Consider the following 18,242-nt stretch of genomic DNA (forward strand, 5'->3'; position numbering starts at 1 on the left):
ACATACGGATGGGTGCAGCGTCTGCCGTCACGCAGAGCCTATACTGCTCAGTTGCGGGAAAGCAGGAGCTAAAAGCTCTCATTTTACTGGTCCATCTCCGTTCCTACCCTCACCTATGGTCATGACCTAACGAACAAGCGGCTGAAATGAGTTTCCTCTACAGGGTGGTCGGGCTTTCCCTTGGAGCCGCTGCTCCTCCGCATGGAGAGGAGCCGGTTGAGGTTGCTTGGGTATCTGATAAGGGTGCCTCCCACGGGGCATGTTCCACGAGCAGGAGGCACCGGAGATCCCCCAGGACATACTGGAGAGACTCGGTCACTGGCCTGTCCCGGTAACACCTCGGGATCCCAGTCGAGGGCGGGGAGGTCTGGGCTTCCCTGCTGAGGCTGCTGCCCGCTGACTCCAACCCGCATTAGTGCAACAAAAATGATGGATGGAATTTAATGAGCTGAGGGACATCAAGACCTCTTTCACAAGGGTGACCTGATACAGGACAGTTGATTCACAAGTTGAAAAGCCATATAAAACCATTCAAACAATCCAATGTCAGAGGAGAGTTATAATGGCAGTAACAATTTAGGAAAACTGTTGGGTGCAAACCACTTTTATCAAAAAACGGATGGTTGCAAATGAAATCCGATCTGTAAGATTCCAAATCCAATTGTCTAATCTTAGAAAAACAAATGTTTCTATATAATAAGGCGGGTGTAACAGAGTTGAAATTGGATTGTTTTGAGTTTTTTGGAATTCTCACAAAATCTGTGTTTTTGTTGCATTACTGTAAAAATTCTGGTACCGCAATCATTTGTGAAGCCAAGGGCGTTTGCGAATCTTTCCGATTGGCACTTTGTGGGCTTCTGCGCTTGCCGTACCTTCGGCTCAATAACCTCGTGCTGAAGGCAATAAACCGAGTGACTGTGAACCTTGTTTCGCGCTTGATTGAGGGTTGTTACTCGTGTATGGCTATTTTAGAGTGCATTCTTCTGAATAACGTTGAAATGAAAAGCCCTCCATAAATCTTCGATATTCAATATTCTATTTGTAACATTTGAGGGGCCTCAAGCGGTAGTTTCGAAGAGCTGACGTAAAAAACGAGTGCGACAGTCGGCAGGGTTTTACGGCACAATCGTGCGTTTCCGGCATGCCGCGCTCGAACTCAGTCAAACTAAGCTAACGACAGACCGACAAACTTCGAACCAACAATTATTCAACTAAGTTAACTGTTGATTACGATGTTATCTAGCGAGACTAAAAGCCTGAACATTCACGAAGACAAGACGGCAAATTGAGTCCACGTGAGTACCAAACATCACGACCTCCCGAAAGTCCTTTTTCACCCTCCATTTTGATCAGTAACATTTGCTGCTTCTCTGCCAAACTTATCATTTCGACGCAATTCATCCATTTAGTCGCGAAGACACGCAGCATTTTCGAAAAGCATTATTTGTCGAAGTGGACCTAAGTGCGCCATCTACTGGCCAAAATATTGGTTGCCCAGGCAACGGTGTCAGTCTATGGTTGGGTCCACAATAATCGCAACATTAAAAAGCGACTTCACGATATGACTTCAATACAAGTCTATAGTCATCATCAAAATATGTACTTGAGCGCCGAGTACTTGCTTTAACATGATATACATTCGGTGAACATTAAACAAATGGAAAAAAAAAACAAATAAAATGCAACTTCTGCCTTTAAATTGTCGTGTGTGTCGACATCTCAGGTCAATTTGCAAACGGATGTGATGAATCTAAGAATTATAATTGGGATAATCATTTTTGTCATCCAACAATGAAGTCAAACGATGTTTGCTACGAGATACGACGGCTAGGATAAACACGTAATAAAGACTGAAAAGTCAAGTCATGTTTATTTGTTTGCCCCTTAATAACAAGGAGTCTCAAAGGGCTGCACAGACCACAGATTATTCTACAGACCACGACTATTATGACACCATGCCCTGATCTCAAACCTACATGAGGACAAGGAAAAACATTGAAGAGAAAAGATACAAGACTATCAGGAAAAATAATAAATCATTCTGAGTTTCAGGGTTGCTGCTCTTATTTGATTATAAAGGAAACAAAATAGAGAGAGAAAGAGAAGAAGCAGTTGCTTTGCGAGTGGCGCCTGGATTTGGAGACGTCAAGTGGACATATTGACAACTGTAGCTCATTTTTCTCCTGTGTTTCTTTCCGCATTGTCTTGCAGGCTGGATTAAAACCCTTCTCCGGCCTGATCCTGCCTTCTTTATCTTTTAATCCTTTTTTTTTTAAATGTATCTTCTTTTCTTGTTTCCCTAGCTCTTTACTTCTTTTGTTCTCTAGTCTCTTTTTTTCTTGTGTTATTTCCTTTCCTTTTTATTCCTAACGAGATCCACGTCAAGTGGAAGTACAAACACCAATCTGGTAATATCATAATCGTATTAATACATTGTATTTTGAAGCGCCTTTCCGGACACCCAAGGTCGCCGTACATTGGAGTAGGACACAATAAACCGAGGGTAAAACAGGACTAAAACAAGCCAGTAATAAACATGAATGTAGAAGGAGATGGTCAAGAAAAGGCAAGTCTGAAGAGGTGAGTTTTGAGCCCGGGTTTGAAGGTGGTCAGGGTCGCAGAATTTTGGTGGTCAGGCGGCATTGAGTTCCGGAACTGGGGGCAGAGCGGCTGAAAGTGGACAGGGGGTATAGTGAGATGGAGGGAAGATGTTACTTGAGTGCATGTATCAGCGCAGTGTTTCCCCTCCACACATCCAATCAGAATAGAGAGACCAATCTAGTAAAGTTACTTGAGTACGAAGCGCCGTGTTTCTTGCCGACACGTCAAGTAGGAGCACAAAGACCGTTCTGGTAGAAGAACTCTTTAAAGTGACTTGAGTGTTCATTGTTTTTATTGTCCGTCTTTTTTTTTTATTTATCGATCTCACTTTTCTTTCTGTGTACAGTGACTTTGGGTGTCCTGAAACGCACTTCATAATAAAACGTATTGCAGACGCTCCCCTACTTACGACCATTCGACTTACGTAAAACGTTTTTTCAGGTTGTCGAAAAATATCCGGACATTGGCGTAAGTTAGATTTTGTATTGTGTGCACCTTTTTCCGAGTAGAGGACATTACTGTAGTGCTTCTTTCCGCCTTGTGGCACTGTGAGAGGTCACCCAGCATCCACACTGAAGAAGAAATCCAGCTTCATCTTTCTAATTCGTGTGTACACATACTCTACTGTATCTCCAGCGTTTTTATTGTGACGGTTGTATTGTTTAATATCTCGTGCATCCATTAAATACGGTTGGCGTAAAGTGTAAAGAAGAGGTGAGCCGTTGAAATGAAAGTGGAATAAGAAAGCTTGATGTGGTTGAGAAATGGTCTGAATGCTTTTTACCACGGAGGAGGAAGTCGCCTCACTCTTGAAGCTCATCTTCCAAAAATAAGGTACAATTCACTTTTTAGAGCATATTATTTAATGAAATGATCATTTTTTTTTTGTACAAAACAATACAGGTTACTTATACAAGCCTTAAACATACATTTCATGCAAAATATAGCACCGAAGCAACTTACCAACAAATTCAACTTACAAACGATCGTCCGGAACCTATGGCGTTCGGAAGTAGGGCAGCGTCTGCATTATTATTAATAACCGAGCACATGTAACCATTGACGAATTTCCAAATATGTGGTTAAAATCGCAGAAATGTCTTCTGAAGAGGCGGAGTCTACTGTCCAGGTGAGCGTCTCTCATTGTGACTCCGCCCCCTTGCTGTGGCGTACCGAGGACGCGGTGGCGGCTCGCTCCCTCGGCCTGGCGGGGGCGCTATTGGGTTCGCTTCCACGTACTCCTCGCCAAAATGTGCGGATGGGACGCCCAGTGTTGTTGATGCCTGAAGAAGAGCGATTCCTGAGCCAGCAGGGGGCGCTACGTCCAGAACCGGTAGGTGACGTCCTCGCCTACTTTGAGGTCCATTTCTATGAATGTATTGATTTGGCTATAATGCACACTCCTTTCGAACGGGCTCCCCAAATTTTTGATCCAAAATCTGTATCGAATTGGGTTTCACTTTTTCTCAGCTCAGACGACGCATCGTGAGTGACGAACACTGACAAATATATGCAGCCGCCGTATAAATCATTTCTTGAGGATCTGCTTCAATTTCATCATCTATTGTTTTCCGATTGAGTTAGCAATATTTTTCCACTGATCATTGCACAAATACTTTAATATACTTCTGCACAAACTCAGGGATAACTTCCACCCAAACTTTAGGGGTTTTCTTTTCGGTCTAAAAATGGGCGTTATACCAGTGTCTGCCCGGACGCCCGGGGCGTGCATCTTTTACGTCGGGCGTACAACTTACAAAACGTCTCCGCCCTGGTGGCCGACAACTTTTTCAAGAAAAACAAAAAAATCTTCCGTTTTTTTTTTTCAAATCAAATCAAACATTTGCTTTATTTCGATTTCGAAATCTTCGTCCGGTTTGGAAATTTCGGAATTTCGGTTCGTTTTGCAATTGCATAATCGACAGCCAGTGAGAAGCCTCCATCGAATAACTTGGTGCTTCCGAACTTTCCCAAACGTTATAATATCGCCCATTTGCATATCATTTTCCAAAGAAGACGCACAGAGAACACAAGAAAAATGGAGAAGTGGTTAGGAATCAAGCCAAAACCTCAGCCCCAGAAGATTCAAAAGAAGCGACCAAGATTTATGACGCTACAAACGGTAAACGTACATTAAAAGCATGGTGGAAAGAGGAGTTCACGTGGCTCGTAGCAGACGATGCAAGGCAAACATTGCAGGAATGAAGACGAGTCAATACAGCTATATACTGATGGCAGATGGAAAACAGCCATGTCGTATACATTTGATGAATGTTATCAGTAGATTTATAACAAACTAAATTTTAAAGTGTTGTTCTGTTACATATGCTGATGACCAATCCCTAATACTTTCCAATAATGGGTTTGTTTTACGATGAGTCGTCTTATTGTGTTTCAAGTTGTGAAAAATGGGGCAGGCAACTTTATGGCTGGGCCCTGGTGTCCGCCAACTTTTTGTCATGACTTTCAGACACTGATTATACATGAATAAATATGGCGATACAATGTCATATTTATTGAATTGTATCCAGGCATACCATAGGTTCAACAGAGAAGCTACTAAAAAGGCCATTTTAAAAGCTTGCGAGGCAAAGCAGAATTCATTTTAAATCATCAAATGGGGGAATATTGTGGTCGACTTGGTATGAACTTTTGTGACCTCCGCCTTGAAAGGATGTTGTATAACTGTCCTGAGGAAGTTGACGCCACTGGAAGTTTAAAAACACCCGACTTGTTTAAGATTGGAGTTGGGCTTAAACGTATTTGCTTTTTTGTCTATAGAGAAAAAGCGCCAATCAAGCAAATGCACTCTCTTTTCCACAAGCACTTATTTTGCTTGTCACTGCAGGAGGACCCAGGAGAGCGCCATCCCGTGGACCAGGCTGCAATTTACGAAGAAACCCTGCAGAGAAACTATGAGGAGCAAAGTGTCCTGGCCCTTCAAGACAGGAAGGCGGCTCTGCTGCGTGCCGTCGGCTCCTCGCCACCGGGTAAGGCGTCCGCCATCTCATCTTCTTCACGGGACTGATCAATAAGAATATTTTTCATTCTACCTTCGTAAAGTAAATTGCTTTATATTCGTTTTATTGAATTTGGCGTTTACAGATTCAGCCAGCAGATAGCGCTAAAGGTTTCCTGCCCAAATTCTTTCGGCATATCCTCATAACTTCTCTAGCATTCATCATTTAGGAAGCAATACTCTAAACATATTTGAATTTTAGCTTTCAATGATCAATTTCTAAGTTCATTGATAATGATTGATCAGTCCATAGGGAAAATAGTAGAGACACACAACTACATACTAAAAACTACGTTCATTTACATGACACGGAAAATTGGATCAAACAAAAGAAGAAACACAACTTTGTTGACGAGAGAAACTTCATTCATCCAGGCGAAACCTTGTGGGAAGAAAGCAATCGAGTAAAGATGGCAAGGTTGTCATTTCTTAGAGAAACGCAGGATTCTGTATCGTTGTTCCAAATTTGAGAATTGTTCCTACCAACTGCGTGCTAAGCTTCACAGCTAGCCAAAATCCAGCCAACCTGTCGTCTGTTTTGTACCCCAGTTCCCTTGATTAATGAGGCTGGCCTCGTCAGTCACATTTTATCACGCAGCAGGAAGATTTGGGGACCCCCGGGTAATCTCACGATCTTTGCCCGAGTGGGGTGCACGGTCGAGTAGAAGTTCAAAGAAGAAACAAAGAAAAATCGCAATTTGGTTGGCAATAGTTAGCTTTCTGCTCGTCACGGCTGTCAGTCAATTTCTCACACGAAACGTTTTATGATCAGGAATCTTCTATCGTGACATAAGAGCACAAAGTTCTTTATGATCATGGAAGAACATGTCAGTCAGCTCCTTTAATCCAATCAACTGATAAGAGACAAAGGAGTTGTCTTGTGGCACTCTACTCCATAGCTGGAATGTGCTTGTGTGGGCAAAGTTTCCGAGGAGGTTTCTGTCGTATGCAGGAATATCCCTGTACCGTCAATTCCAGATTACAAGCTGCTCAGTTCTTGCTACATTTTAACACTGCAGCTTTAAATCAAGTGTGGCTTATTCTTATTTTAGTGGTGGGAAAAACATTTTGCCCAAAAAGAGTGGGAGGAAAATGGTGAGCTGCTCTTTTTCACGACGCATGTGCTTTAAATAAAAAACTGCAGTGACACCCTTTTAGAGGACAAGTGAGTCAATGTGTTTGCCAAAAAATAAAAGAAACATAAAACGCCTTTATTGTCATTACACAAGGTGTCAATGAAATTCAAAGCTGCCCTGTATAGTGCACATAAACCCATAAAACTTAAAAAGTAGCACCGAATTGAAGAACATAACATTGAGTTTCGTTCTTCAATTTGCGCATGGGGCTTTTAATCAGGTGCTTTCTGTAGCCTGGAATTTATGATATCAAATTTTCCGGACTATAAGTCGCAGTTTTTTTCATGGATTGGCCAGGGGTGCGACTCATACTCTGGTGAGACTTGTATGTGAAATCATTATCACATGTTTATATCATTGAGTTTACATTTTGTATTATTTGTACTGTATATCACTTCACATGTTATTGTCACACTAAACCACCAGAGGGCGCTCTAGGATTGTGTTGATCATTTTAACCTTGCCTGGTTGTTTGGGAATGACGTTTTTCGAAACCGAACAAGGAAGCGGCTTATCGTCTTCCTCCCGAGTCGGAGGAGTTGTTTACCGGTAAAATTGACACCAGGCATGAATATTTTATTGTGTTTAGGGATTTGGAGTGAAGCTAATAGTTTTGAAAGCATGTTCTTTCCGTAAGATATGCACGTACGTGGTGCGTTAGCATACCGTACACTTATTCAGCCTGTTCTCTATTTTATTTTTTATTGAAAATACCTTTCAAGATGACATGTATGTTTTTGTTGTTAGGTGTTATCGAATACATTTCCCCCCAAAATTCTCATCATACTCCGAATGCGACTTTATTTTTTTCCTTCTTAATGATGCGTTTTTTTTGTCTAGTGTGACTTATAGTCCAGAAAATACGGTATATGCAGAGCTACCTTGGAGGCTAACAAGCATGTATTTTTTTCTTCCAGGTTCCGAGGTCATTGTCGATGACGCAATGCAGCGCCGCCTAGAGGCGCTAGAACGCGACTTCAGCTTCCCCCGCTCGGCCCTGGCGGTGCAGCTAAACACGGCGAGGCACGGGCCGATCCCGACTTGCCTTTCGGCGGAATCCGGCCCCGGCACAGTCTGCCCGTCCCACCACCGCTATCGAGTATTCGCCGACCTGCAAAAACGGGGCTTCTACTTGACCTCGGCTGGCAAGTTTGGCGGCGATTTCCTTGCCTACCCTGGTATGCTCTGAGCATTGAATGTCCATTTTTCCTCACGAGTCTCAGATATGTCCTATTTGAGTTGCACATTCGGTGAACCTCATCCACTTTTTTTTTTTACTTCCTGGTTTTAGTCCATTATCATTCAAATGATTTAGTACAGGGGACTCGCGTGGGACCATAGCCTTAATATGAAAGACAAAGTGACAGTATGTACTCTTTTGCCACTAGATGTCACTGTATTCTGCCGTGCCAGGGAAACCAGTCCTAATAGCGCTATGAAAGAAGACAAACTACGGAGACTCAATTTGACCGAAATGCAGCTTATTACAAAGGAAGAGAATTGAAAACAAAAATGAAGAGAAAAAAGGGACAGAAAAAGAAGATAGAAGTAAAAAAAAGACAAAGAAATGAGGCAAAAAGTACAACTCAAGTAAAATGGAAAAGAAAAATGAAAAGAGAAAAAAATGTTTTTCTCTTTAATTCCTTTTCTTTTTTTCCATTTTCCTTTTTTTGCTTTCGTTATACTCCCATTTTCCTTGTTTGCCTCTTTTTTTTTTCATTTTTCTTTTTGTGTTTCTTTGAGAAATGCTGAGTAAGCTTGTGAAGAAAAAGGCTGCTCTTTGCTCACGTTCAGGCGACATCTACTGGACAAATATAAACCCTATCCCTTTAACAAGAGCGGAATGATTTTTCTCGGCACTGTTTTTGTAGAAAAGGCCATTTGGCCGGCCTCAGTCTGGATCTTAGCTTCCAAGCCCGCCAACTCAATTCAGTTTGAGACCCCCGGTTTCGTCCGAGTAGGCACAATTTCAACGGTTGACCAAAAACGAATCCTTTTTGCTTTTTTTTTGTGGGCAGGCGACCCGCTGCGCTTCCACGCGCACTTCATCTGCGTGTGCTTGGGCCCGGACGAGCGCCTGGCTATATCGGACCTCCTGGCCGTGGCCCGCTTGGGCTCCAACGTCAAGAAAACCGTACTTTTGTGCTCGCCGGGCGAAAACGGCGGCGTGATGTACACTTCGCTCCAATGGAGCGGGATGGCCTGAACGATGACGGGACTCGTGCCGGACTTTTGGGTATGGGGTTGCCGGACGGCAGGCCTTCGACTTTTCATGGAACACATGGACGGATCCTTTTCCTATTGTTGTGGCCCCTTTTGACAGTTTTTCCTTCTTTAAAAGAAGGCCTGCCATGATAATACCTGGGGTCTCTACATCAAGCTACTTTTTGTGACTATTGAGACCAAAGGGCACCCCTCTTTGTTAGGAATTTCTAAAATGACAATGTCTCTTGTACTACCTCCTATGTCATTACCAGGTTTATTATTTCAAGTAGAAAGAAGAGAGAGTAAAACGACATAAAGGAAGACTTAAGAGGTATGTAATGGAGAGAGAAGTGACAAACAAAAAGAGTGAGTGAAGAAGATGAAAAGGGAGAAAGAAACAAGAAAGATAAGTAGGATATAGGGTAATTTCACCAAGTCAACCAGAAGAAAAAACAGTTTACTTGAAAATCACAATGCCCAGCACTGGTGGGCTATTTGCCGAATAGGTCCGCAGGCACCTCAGCTGTCCTCGAAGGGCACCCGGCACTAGGCTTGGGACTACTGCTAATACGATAAGGTTGTTTGTATAAAAACGCCTTTTTACTTTCAGATGGATAATAATCATTTTATTATTTCCTATGATGAAAGATGAAGCCTCTCCTTTCAGCCAATGGAATGATGGAAGCCAGCATTCATCTTGCGTTGCCACTGCTCTTAACTTATTTTGGAGTTTGGCTGAAACATAACGTTTGTGTTCAAATAAACGCACCCTGTGGACGTTTGACTGTAATACTGTATTTGGTCATTGTTTTTTTTCCGTTTAGAAAAAAAAGTCACTCATGTCATGCGCCGTCGGAATATTAGCGTTGTCTTTATTGATTATTATTATTATGATATCAATTGAGATGAGACGACTGGTGAAGGACGCTGATCGTTCACTGCGTTATGAAATTATAAGAAGTGTTATTGTCAAGTCGGCCAAAAGCTTAAAAAGATGCGTCAGTCTGACGTCATCCAGCTGCGACGGCCCGGAAGTAGCTTATCACTCACAGCCAAAATGGAGCCGAAGCGCCGCCAGCACAGAGAAGGAAGCGATATCGGCTGACAAACCCAACGGAACATTTTACCGGGCTTGAGAAGTGAGTCGAGCAGGAACCTAAAAGGTGCAGGTAGGTTTCTTCTCGTTCCTGACCCCCTTTCTGTTCCGAAATAGTGGTCGAAGCTTGTGGCTAGCTTAGCATGCTAACACGTTGAGTCACGACTGCTGGCGCTTCCTCGTCAAGATGCAGTACATATTTCACAACTTGTTTTTTGGTCACTCGTTATTGTCTTTATCTTTTCTTGTTTGTTTTAAATATTGAGTCGAATTGTGACGCCAATGTCGCGCTGTTGCCCAATGAACACGTGACTGCAACCTGGAAAACGAATGCGAATTCCGAAGCTTATTTTTGCCAGAAGGAAATGATTCTACATGCTTCCCTATATTGCATTTATATATATATATATATATATATATATATATATATACTAATAACAATAACAAAGTTTGTTGAAAAATATTGAAATTATTCCACCTTCTCTTTTTATGAGACTACTTAATTGTACAGGTTTTCATCTGATCATTATAGTCTACTCCAAATAAGATTTTCTATGCAGATTTCCAATAATAATCATGAAGTGGTTCTTGCACTACAGTCACTTTCAACTGTGTTTTGATCTTATTGCCCTCACTCATCTTGAGTTCATCTTGTATTTTTTTTTTAATATTAGTAGCATTATTTTATGTACGGTATATCGTTTTAGTTTGATTACGCTGGTAACTCTGGGCCGCAAAGTAAGAATTTTATCGTGCAGGGAATCGTGGTTCTTTGCTGTGCATATGACAATAAACAATTAGAATCTTGAATTTGATACGAGACGCTCCAAAAGAGTCATGCTCCCGTTTCCCAGTGCATTCATTGTGTGGGATGAAACCTTGTATGAATGAAGCCTTCCATAATGGAGAATTCGTCTCCACGGTTAAGTGAGGGAACTCATTGTGTCTGGGAGAATTGGAAGGTATTAAGAGTTGTTCAAGTGAACTTTGTCTTAGTATTGTACTAGTTTTACCATGGATTCCTCGATTTTCAAGACCATGTTGACGATTTTTCCATATTGTCGTCCTGAATATCTCTTGACGTTTGGCCGTTCCAAATGCCAACTCGGGGTGACCTTTGTGGCCCGAGATTGGCGCTTGGACTCTGAGAACATCCCCTAAATCCATTGACTGGGGCCCGTGTTTTATCAGGTTGTCTAATGGTAAAAGCTGACACAACGGCTGTGTTTTTGTGCTTCTACCTCCTTTTTTAGGGGGCGATGGCCCATCGTCACAGCGCCTGCACGTGGAAGCGCCATATCTGTGAACAACTGAAGCGGCGAGACCGTTTGCAGCGCCACGGCTTTGAGGAGATTATCCGGCAGTGTGAGTGACTTATTCTTTTTTTAAATTTTTTATAATAATAATAATACTGGCCACACAAACATGTACAATATCTCCAAGGATCCCATTACTACCTAGGTCCAAGGGCACCGCTTCTTTGGTGTGTATTGGGCCGATATCCCTCTCCAGGCCATGTTTTTTCGTCATGGTTTGCTCCCCCACATGTTTACACAGTTACCAGTAGCCGGAGAATCCCCCTAATCTAACTGATACGGAATTGCCTTTGTTGTCGATGTAAAATATCCTCCTGCCTTTCTGAGATTAGCTCCTGCTGGCACGAATGTAAATGGTCTGCATTTCTATAGCGCTTTTCAAGTCAATGAAGACCTACCAAAGCTTTACAATGCGCTTCACACATTCCCTTTTACACACACTAACCAATAGCAGTGTCAGCCATGCATGGCAACTACCTGCTATCAAGGACACTTCGACATATAACTCGGAGGAGCCGGGAATCTAACCTGCGACCTCTTGATCCCAAGACGATCACTTTATTAATGCCGCCCTAAATAGGAATATGTCGATGCTGTTACCAGATCCTAATTTACTGAAGAATGAAAGTTGATTTTTTTTTTCTTACATTTTTGTTGGGCCTTTTTTGGGTCATATTCGCCGAATGAATGACTTGTGACCTTTATTTTTGTTAACAATTTTTTTGGCCATGACGTTAGGCTTTTGTGACATATTAAAAGTTTTTTTTGTCTGATAGAGGCTTATGCATTTTGTACATCCATGTCCTTTACTTCTTGCACTTTATATAAAGTAATCATATCCAGTGTTCTAAGAAGCACCAGTACTTACAATGCACTATTTTGTTATTGTTTTTACCTGGAGTACTGGAAGTTTGGAAGTCTTAAGCTTATTAGTTTAGGTTTCTGTCACCTGATATATGGCAATTTCACTTTGTGATTCCCACCTCAGTACAGATAAATGTTGTATCCTGGGCGTCTACTGTACTTCAATTTTTTTTTTTTTTTTTATGTCATACATCTTAAACACTATGTGATTGGTTATCTGTGTCTGAAGAAGTCATTTCAGGAGGGTGAAAACCATGTTCCTGCATTCATACTGGGTAATTTGAATGCAGCTTTCAATTGCTGCTTCAATGAGGTCAATTTGAGCTAGGTCAAGTCTTTATTGGGTTTTATGTGCCCTTTTCAGACCATCGCCTGCTGGAAAAGTCTGACCTCCAGGCCGTTTTGTCAGAGCGCTATCAGACGGACAAGCACGAAGCCGCGCGAGGACAAGAAGCCACGTGAGTAGGGCGGGCATGGACGTGTGTGTGTGTGTAAGTGCGGCTGACGTGGCCTCGCGGTGCAGGGCGGCAGATGGCGGCGTTCGGGTTGACGCGCTGCAGCAGGAGATGGCCGACATGAAGATACACCACCAGGAGGAACTGACGGAGCTGCACAAGAAACGAGGAGAGGTGCGTGTCTCCTGAACAAGTGGGACGCAGGAGTGACGCCTTATTGACGGGGTCCGTGTGCTTTTCTGCAGCTGGCCCAGACTGTCATCGAGCTCAACAATCTGATCCAGCAAAAAGACAAGGAGATCCAGAGCAACGAGGCTAAGTGTGTAAGCAGTCCCGGCTCGGCACTCGCGATTTGCTGACGCGAGCCTCCATCTTTCAGGATGCTGGAGTACCAGCAGCGGATCGCCAATCTGGAGGGAGACTGCCGCGATCTCAACAATTGCCTGCAGGTACAATTGAACTGAAAGGGGCCACAAGAGAGAGGAGACTGCGTTTTTCGTTCACGTGTCGCGTCCCACGCAGGATCTGGAGCGGGCAAACCAGACGCTGAAGGACGAGTACGACGCGCTGCAGATCACCTTCAGCGCCCTGGAGGAGAAGCTGAGGAAGACCACGGAGGACAACCAGGAGCTGGTGTCGCGCTGGATGGCCGAGAAGGCCCAGGAAGCAAACCGGCTCAATGCAGAGAACGAGAAGGACAGCAGGTCGGTTGGTCGGAGGAGCCGCCAACGTCGTTGTCCATCCTTCCCTTATTCCCTGTCCTTTTTCTCGCCCCCTCCCAGGCGCAGACAGGCCAAACTGCAGAAAGACCTGGCGGACGCCGCCAAGGAACCGCTTCCCGTCGACCCGTGGGTGAACCGGTTGCCCGTTAAGTGGAGGCGGCGCTGACTTGTTGTTCTCCTCAGGGACGACGACATCGAAGTACTGGCTGAAGATTCCGGCAAGGCCGGCGCCGAACAGCCGCACGGCAAAGCGCTCTGTAGAACTCCCAGGTGAGGCGCCAAAAGCCATTGGTAAAGATGTGGTGGTGACTGTCAAGTATCTCCCAGTAAGAAGATCTCCCAGGTGCCGCCAGGTGGTCTGCTGGACTCCATCTCCAACATGTTCGGGTGGGTTAACGTCACTGCTCCCGATCGGACGTCGTCTCATCGTCCCGTTCTACCTCTTGGTCAGCAGGCGGCGTGGCGCCAACTCCTTGAACACGTCCCCGGAGAACAACGAGGCGCCGTCGGGGGTCGGCCTGGACGTTCGAGTCCCGTCCACGGCGCTGCACGTGTTTGTGAGTCCGCCCTCGGGATTTTCTGTTTTTGAGCGTGACCACGCGATTGAATGCACGTTTACGCACGTTAACATTTTTTGTGACGTCTAATAATTTGTTCATCCTGCTCTTGTACTGTGATTTTTCCAGGAAGCGCACGACGGTGAAGTGAACGCTGTACGCTTCAGCCCGGGTTCTCGCATTTTGGCAACGGGAGGGATGGACCGTCGAGTGAAGCTGTGGGAGGTGCTAGCAGGTGAGTGGCGCCGGCGACTCTCTGTGGCGTCCTGAGGTCGATGATGAGCTGTAAAAGGTCTGATATCCCGCAACAAACCCCTTCTCGTTGCCACCGCGCGTCAGCAAAAGCGCGGTGGCGCTGCCGTCTCACTCACACAGACTGGAAGTGACATCATTACGGGAGTCTGCGTGCAGATCCTCTCAGCTCCCTGATGTCACCTCCGACAAGAGAATCAAAAACAATCTGAGTGACGGTCTTACCTGGGAGGGGCGGGACAACTGATCCCAAGTTTTCAAGCTGAGACCTTGTTTTAGGCTGTATAGCGGCCCTTTGGTCGGTTGCCACTTTTGTTGGCGTCTAACTCATTATCGATTCTGTAATTCGATCATTGAAACCAATTTTGGTGCCCGTGCGCACAGGTCGCTGCGAGCCAAAAGGAGCGTTGACCGGCAGTAACGCCGGAATAACCAGCATCGAGTTTGACAGTGCTGTAAGTCCTATTTTGTCTCCTCCCTGTTTGCACTCATAGGGGAAACTCTGGAATCTCCAAAATAATGAATTATGGCTTTTTTTTTCTAACCCAAACGTTGATCAATTTTGTTTTGTGCGCACGCTCTTGGGCAGGGTTCGTACCTGTTGGCCGCCTCCAATGACTTTGCCAGCCGCATCTGGACTTTAGAAGACTACAGATTGAGGGTGAGTGGCACGGAAACAAATGCCAGTCTCCTTTCCTTTTGAGTCCGCGAGGGGAAACCAGACACTTATCCATTGCTTCTTGAAAAATGAATTCGTTTGATTGGCAGCACACGCTGACCGGCCACAGCGGGAAGGTTCTGTCGGCCCGTTTCCTGCTGGACAACGCTCGCATCGTGTCGGGAAGTTACGACCGGACGCTCAAACTCTGGGACCTGCGCAGCAAAGTCTGTACGTGATTGCCCGGCCCCTCCCGCGCGGCCCCGCCTACCTCCGCTTTGCTTCTGGCAGGCATGAAAACGGTGTTCACCGGCTCCAGCTGCAACGACATCGTGTGCACCGAACAGTGCGTCATGAGCGGCCACTTTGACAAGAAGGTGCGCTTCTGGGACATCAGGTCAGTGAGGCAGAGGACAGAGCGTGGTCTGGAAAGATGCCAAAGCTAGAGAGCGGTGCCTCTTGGTTTTCAGGGCGGAAAGCAGCGTGCAGGAGCTGGAGCTGCTCGGCCGGGTGACGTCGCTGGACCTGAACCACGAGCGCACCGAACTGCTCACCTGCTCGCGAGACGACCTCCTCAAGATCGTGGACCTGCGCACCAACGCCGTCAGGCAAACCCTAAGGTCCGTTTCCATGGCCGACCGGGCCGACGCGACGCCGGGCTCACCTTTATCTTTTCGTCTTCAGCGCCGAGGGCTTCAAGTGCGGTGCCGACTGGACCAGAGTCACCTTCAGGTTGGTGTCCTCTCAAAATAAACACATTGTGAACAATAAATTCAAACTTACCATATTTTCAGACCATAAGGCGCACATAAGTCTCCGATTTTCTTCGAATTGTTGGGCGCGCTCTATCTGGCACTGCACCGTGTCTCTTATGCACGTAGATTCAAGATCAAAAGTCTTTCGTGTTATATGCACAGTAAAGAAGCACAATGATATTCTGCTGTCCGCACAGTTACCAGCGTAATAAAAAAAAACTAGATACATGTATACATAAAAGAATATTAAAAAGATAAAAAGACAAACTACTACTCATTTAGACCAGCTCGGTGGCCATAGCTTTGGGCGCCTGCCCACGAGACTAGGAGGTTTGAGCCTTTGCCAAGTCGAGATTTACATTTTTGTGTGAAATCTGTGTTTTAAATCACATCGTTCACATTCTCGACTAAATGCGACTTCTATGCGCTTCTGTGACTTTTAAGTGCCTCGTTTGAGCATCGCCATCATGATGCGAGACGTCACACGCAATGCATCGTTACCAGAAGTGCTAAAGGATGCTAACGGCATAACATATCTAGCAATTTTAAAGTTATTGTGCTACCAGAGACTGACCCGAATTGCCCCCTAAATATTAATTAAATCTAAAATCTCACTTTCCCTCCATTGAATGCTCTGTGTTTCATCCTAAATGGAGTGTCAAGTCCCATTTATTTGCGACTCCCTTTATCACAAAAATGTCTCAAAGGACTCCACAGGATTACAATGACACCATCGCCTGATCTTAAACCAACATGCGCGCAAGGAAAAACTCAAAACCTCAGCGTGAGGAAAAAAAGAAAACCTTGAGAAGGGGCCTCACAAGTGGAAATCCTCCTTCCAGGATGACCAAGGTGAAATAGATTTAGCATTGGGTCACAGTACATAAACAATAGTAAACATCAATAAAAGAGAACACTAGGTAACATGTTGAAAATTTGTCCAGAAAGTACATGACAGCCACAACGCCTCAAGCCTCTAACATAGTCCAAAAAGTCCATAACAGCAACGACGCAGCTTCCCATCTCTGCTAGCTGGTCAATGCAGGCGTTGACATGCTTCAAGTCAGACGCTCTTCCGCTAACTCATCTTGAATAGTTCATCTCCCTCGTATCACCACCAGCCAGGCAGTCCGTCAGAAAGGACAGGAAAAGAAAATTATGAGGTCGGCATAGATCATAAGCCGTAGAGTAGAAGTGCGTCTTAGGTCTAGATTGAAAAACTTCCACTGAGGTTGCGGATCTTCTCTTTGGAGGCAGAGCATTCCACAGCACTGGGGCCCGGATGGAGAACGCTCTTGAGCCTGCTGACTTGGTGGCTCTGAGTCACAAGTAGACCTGGATTTTCAGAGCAGAGGCTCCTTGCCGGGACATAGGGGGAAATCATATCGGAGCGATAAGAAGGGCGCAATTCCATGCAAACATTGGTATGTTAGTAATAGAACCTTAAAGTCACATCTTAAGTCGACTGGGAGTCAGTGCAAGTTGGCAAATGCAAGGGTAATATTCTAACTTTTTTTGTCTTGGTCAAAAGTCTAGTTGCCGCATTCTGAATCGGCTGCAAACTTTTGACGAATGTTGATTTCTATGCGGAAAAACACGGAAAACCGAGCAGCTGCGGAAAAAAATTGAAGACGAATGAATCCAAGGTTTGCGGGTGGGGGAAGCTGTTAAACTTACTTTGTAAATAAACTACAAGCAAACTCTGTTTTGCTCTTGCTGTATTTTCAAATACGCACACTTGAATGCTGTTATGCGTTGTGCTGAAAAATGCCCCCACCCTGCATGAAATGTCCCCCCTCTCTCAAACATTACTTCAATGTCTCCGTATGTAGTTTGAGGGGAAATGTAACAATAAAGCACGGAACATTTGCAAATTATATGCGCGAAGGGAAACATTTTATGCAAGCACACGGCACCCGTGTCCTATCGTGCCAGTATGCCCCCAGTATTGTCAAATTCTGAAATAGAACAAGCCACGGACACTGGGCTCTTTCACGCGGTGCGCCCTATGTTCATGAAAACACGGTATAAATTGGTGCCCCCCCCTTCCCAATCTGACTGGGATGCTTAGAAAAACGACAAACTGGACAGGACTGGCAGTCTTTTACTGTTCAAGAACGAGCTTCTGCTGTTTGAAGACGTCTGTGGCTTTTTCTTTCAGCCCCGACGGGAGTTTTGTGGCCGGCGGTTCCGCGGACGGAACGCTGTACGTTTGGAACGTTCTGACGGGGAAGGTGGACAGGACGCTGGAACGCAAGCACAAGTAAGACCTGCTGCCCGCTGCGGGTGGATTCACCATCGTCAATAAAATGAGATCCTTTCCCGAAGCCCCCTACCTTGGCGCTACTTTCGTAATGTCGTTTTTGGGGAGGCCGACACCGTAAACCTTTCTCGTGGCCTTTCCACAGCTCGGCCATCAACGCCGTGTCGTGGTCGCCGTCGGGCGTCTTCGTGGCTAGCGTGGAGAAGGGCAGTAAGGCCGTCCTGTGGTCCGACATGTGACGAGAGGGCCGGCCCTCGCCCTCCGCCGCCGTCACCCCCGTCTGACGGGGTCGAAAACTCTCGAGCCGCGCGGGACAATGTCGGGACTGCCGATTTGTGCCGCA

General features: G+C 45.2%; 2 protein-coding genes across 4 annotated transcripts; both read left to right on the forward strand.

The window, feature by feature from the left end:
• The first annotated feature begins 888 nt into the window (after positions 1-888).
• Positions 889-9,751, forward strand: tsen34 (TSEN34 tRNA splicing endonuclease subunit). 2 transcript variants are annotated; one of them, XM_088345981.1, is made up of 5 exons: positions 889-1,295; positions 3,696-3,934; positions 5,450-5,591; positions 7,674-7,934; positions 8,775-9,751. In XM_088345981.1, the coding sequence occupies exons 2-5, from the start codon at positions 3,698-3,700 to the stop codon at positions 8,960-8,962; spliced, it is 828 nt and encodes a 275-aa protein (XP_088202107.1). In that variant the 5' UTR covers positions 889-1,295; positions 3,696-3,697; the 3' UTR covers positions 8,963-9,751. The 2 variants fall into 2 exon arrangements, with proteins under 2 accessions (XP_088202107.1, XP_088202108.1); XM_088345982.1 differs by lacking the exon at positions 889-1,295 and adding an exon at positions 2,193-2,408.
• Positions 9,752-9,966: 215 nt separating this feature from the next.
• atg16l1 (autophagy related 16 like 1) lies at positions 9,967-18,193 on the forward strand. Of its 2 annotated transcripts, none has more exons than XM_088345976.1 (20): positions 9,967-10,130; positions 11,311-11,422; positions 12,602-12,695; positions 12,761-12,866; positions 12,938-13,011; positions 13,072-13,141; positions 13,215-13,396; positions 13,475-13,540; positions 13,598-13,684; positions 13,742-13,801; positions 13,866-13,971; positions 14,101-14,206; positions 14,608-14,678; positions 14,813-14,884; positions 14,992-15,112; positions 15,173-15,278; positions 15,352-15,501; positions 15,566-15,613; positions 17,798-17,899; positions 18,045-18,193. In XM_088345976.1, exons 2-20 carry the CDS (start codon positions 11,317-11,319, stop codon positions 18,136-18,138), a joined length of 1,821 nt encoding a protein of 606 aa, XP_088202102.1. In that variant the 5' UTR covers positions 9,967-10,130; positions 11,311-11,316; the 3' UTR covers positions 18,139-18,193. The 2 variants fall into 2 exon arrangements, with proteins under 2 accessions (XP_088202102.1, XP_088202103.1); XM_088345977.1 differs by having other exon boundaries at positions 13,869-13,971.
• The last annotated feature ends 49 nt before the right edge of the window (positions 18,194-18,242 follow it).

The sequence above is a fragment of the Urocampus carinirostris genome, chromosome 10 (genome assembly GCF_059441175.1).
Source record: "Urocampus carinirostris isolate Australia breed hairy pipefish chromosome 10, RoL_Ucar_1.0, whole genome shotgun sequence".
Lineage (NCBI taxonomy): Eukaryota > Metazoa > Chordata > Actinopteri > Syngnathiformes > Syngnathidae > Urocampus > Urocampus carinirostris.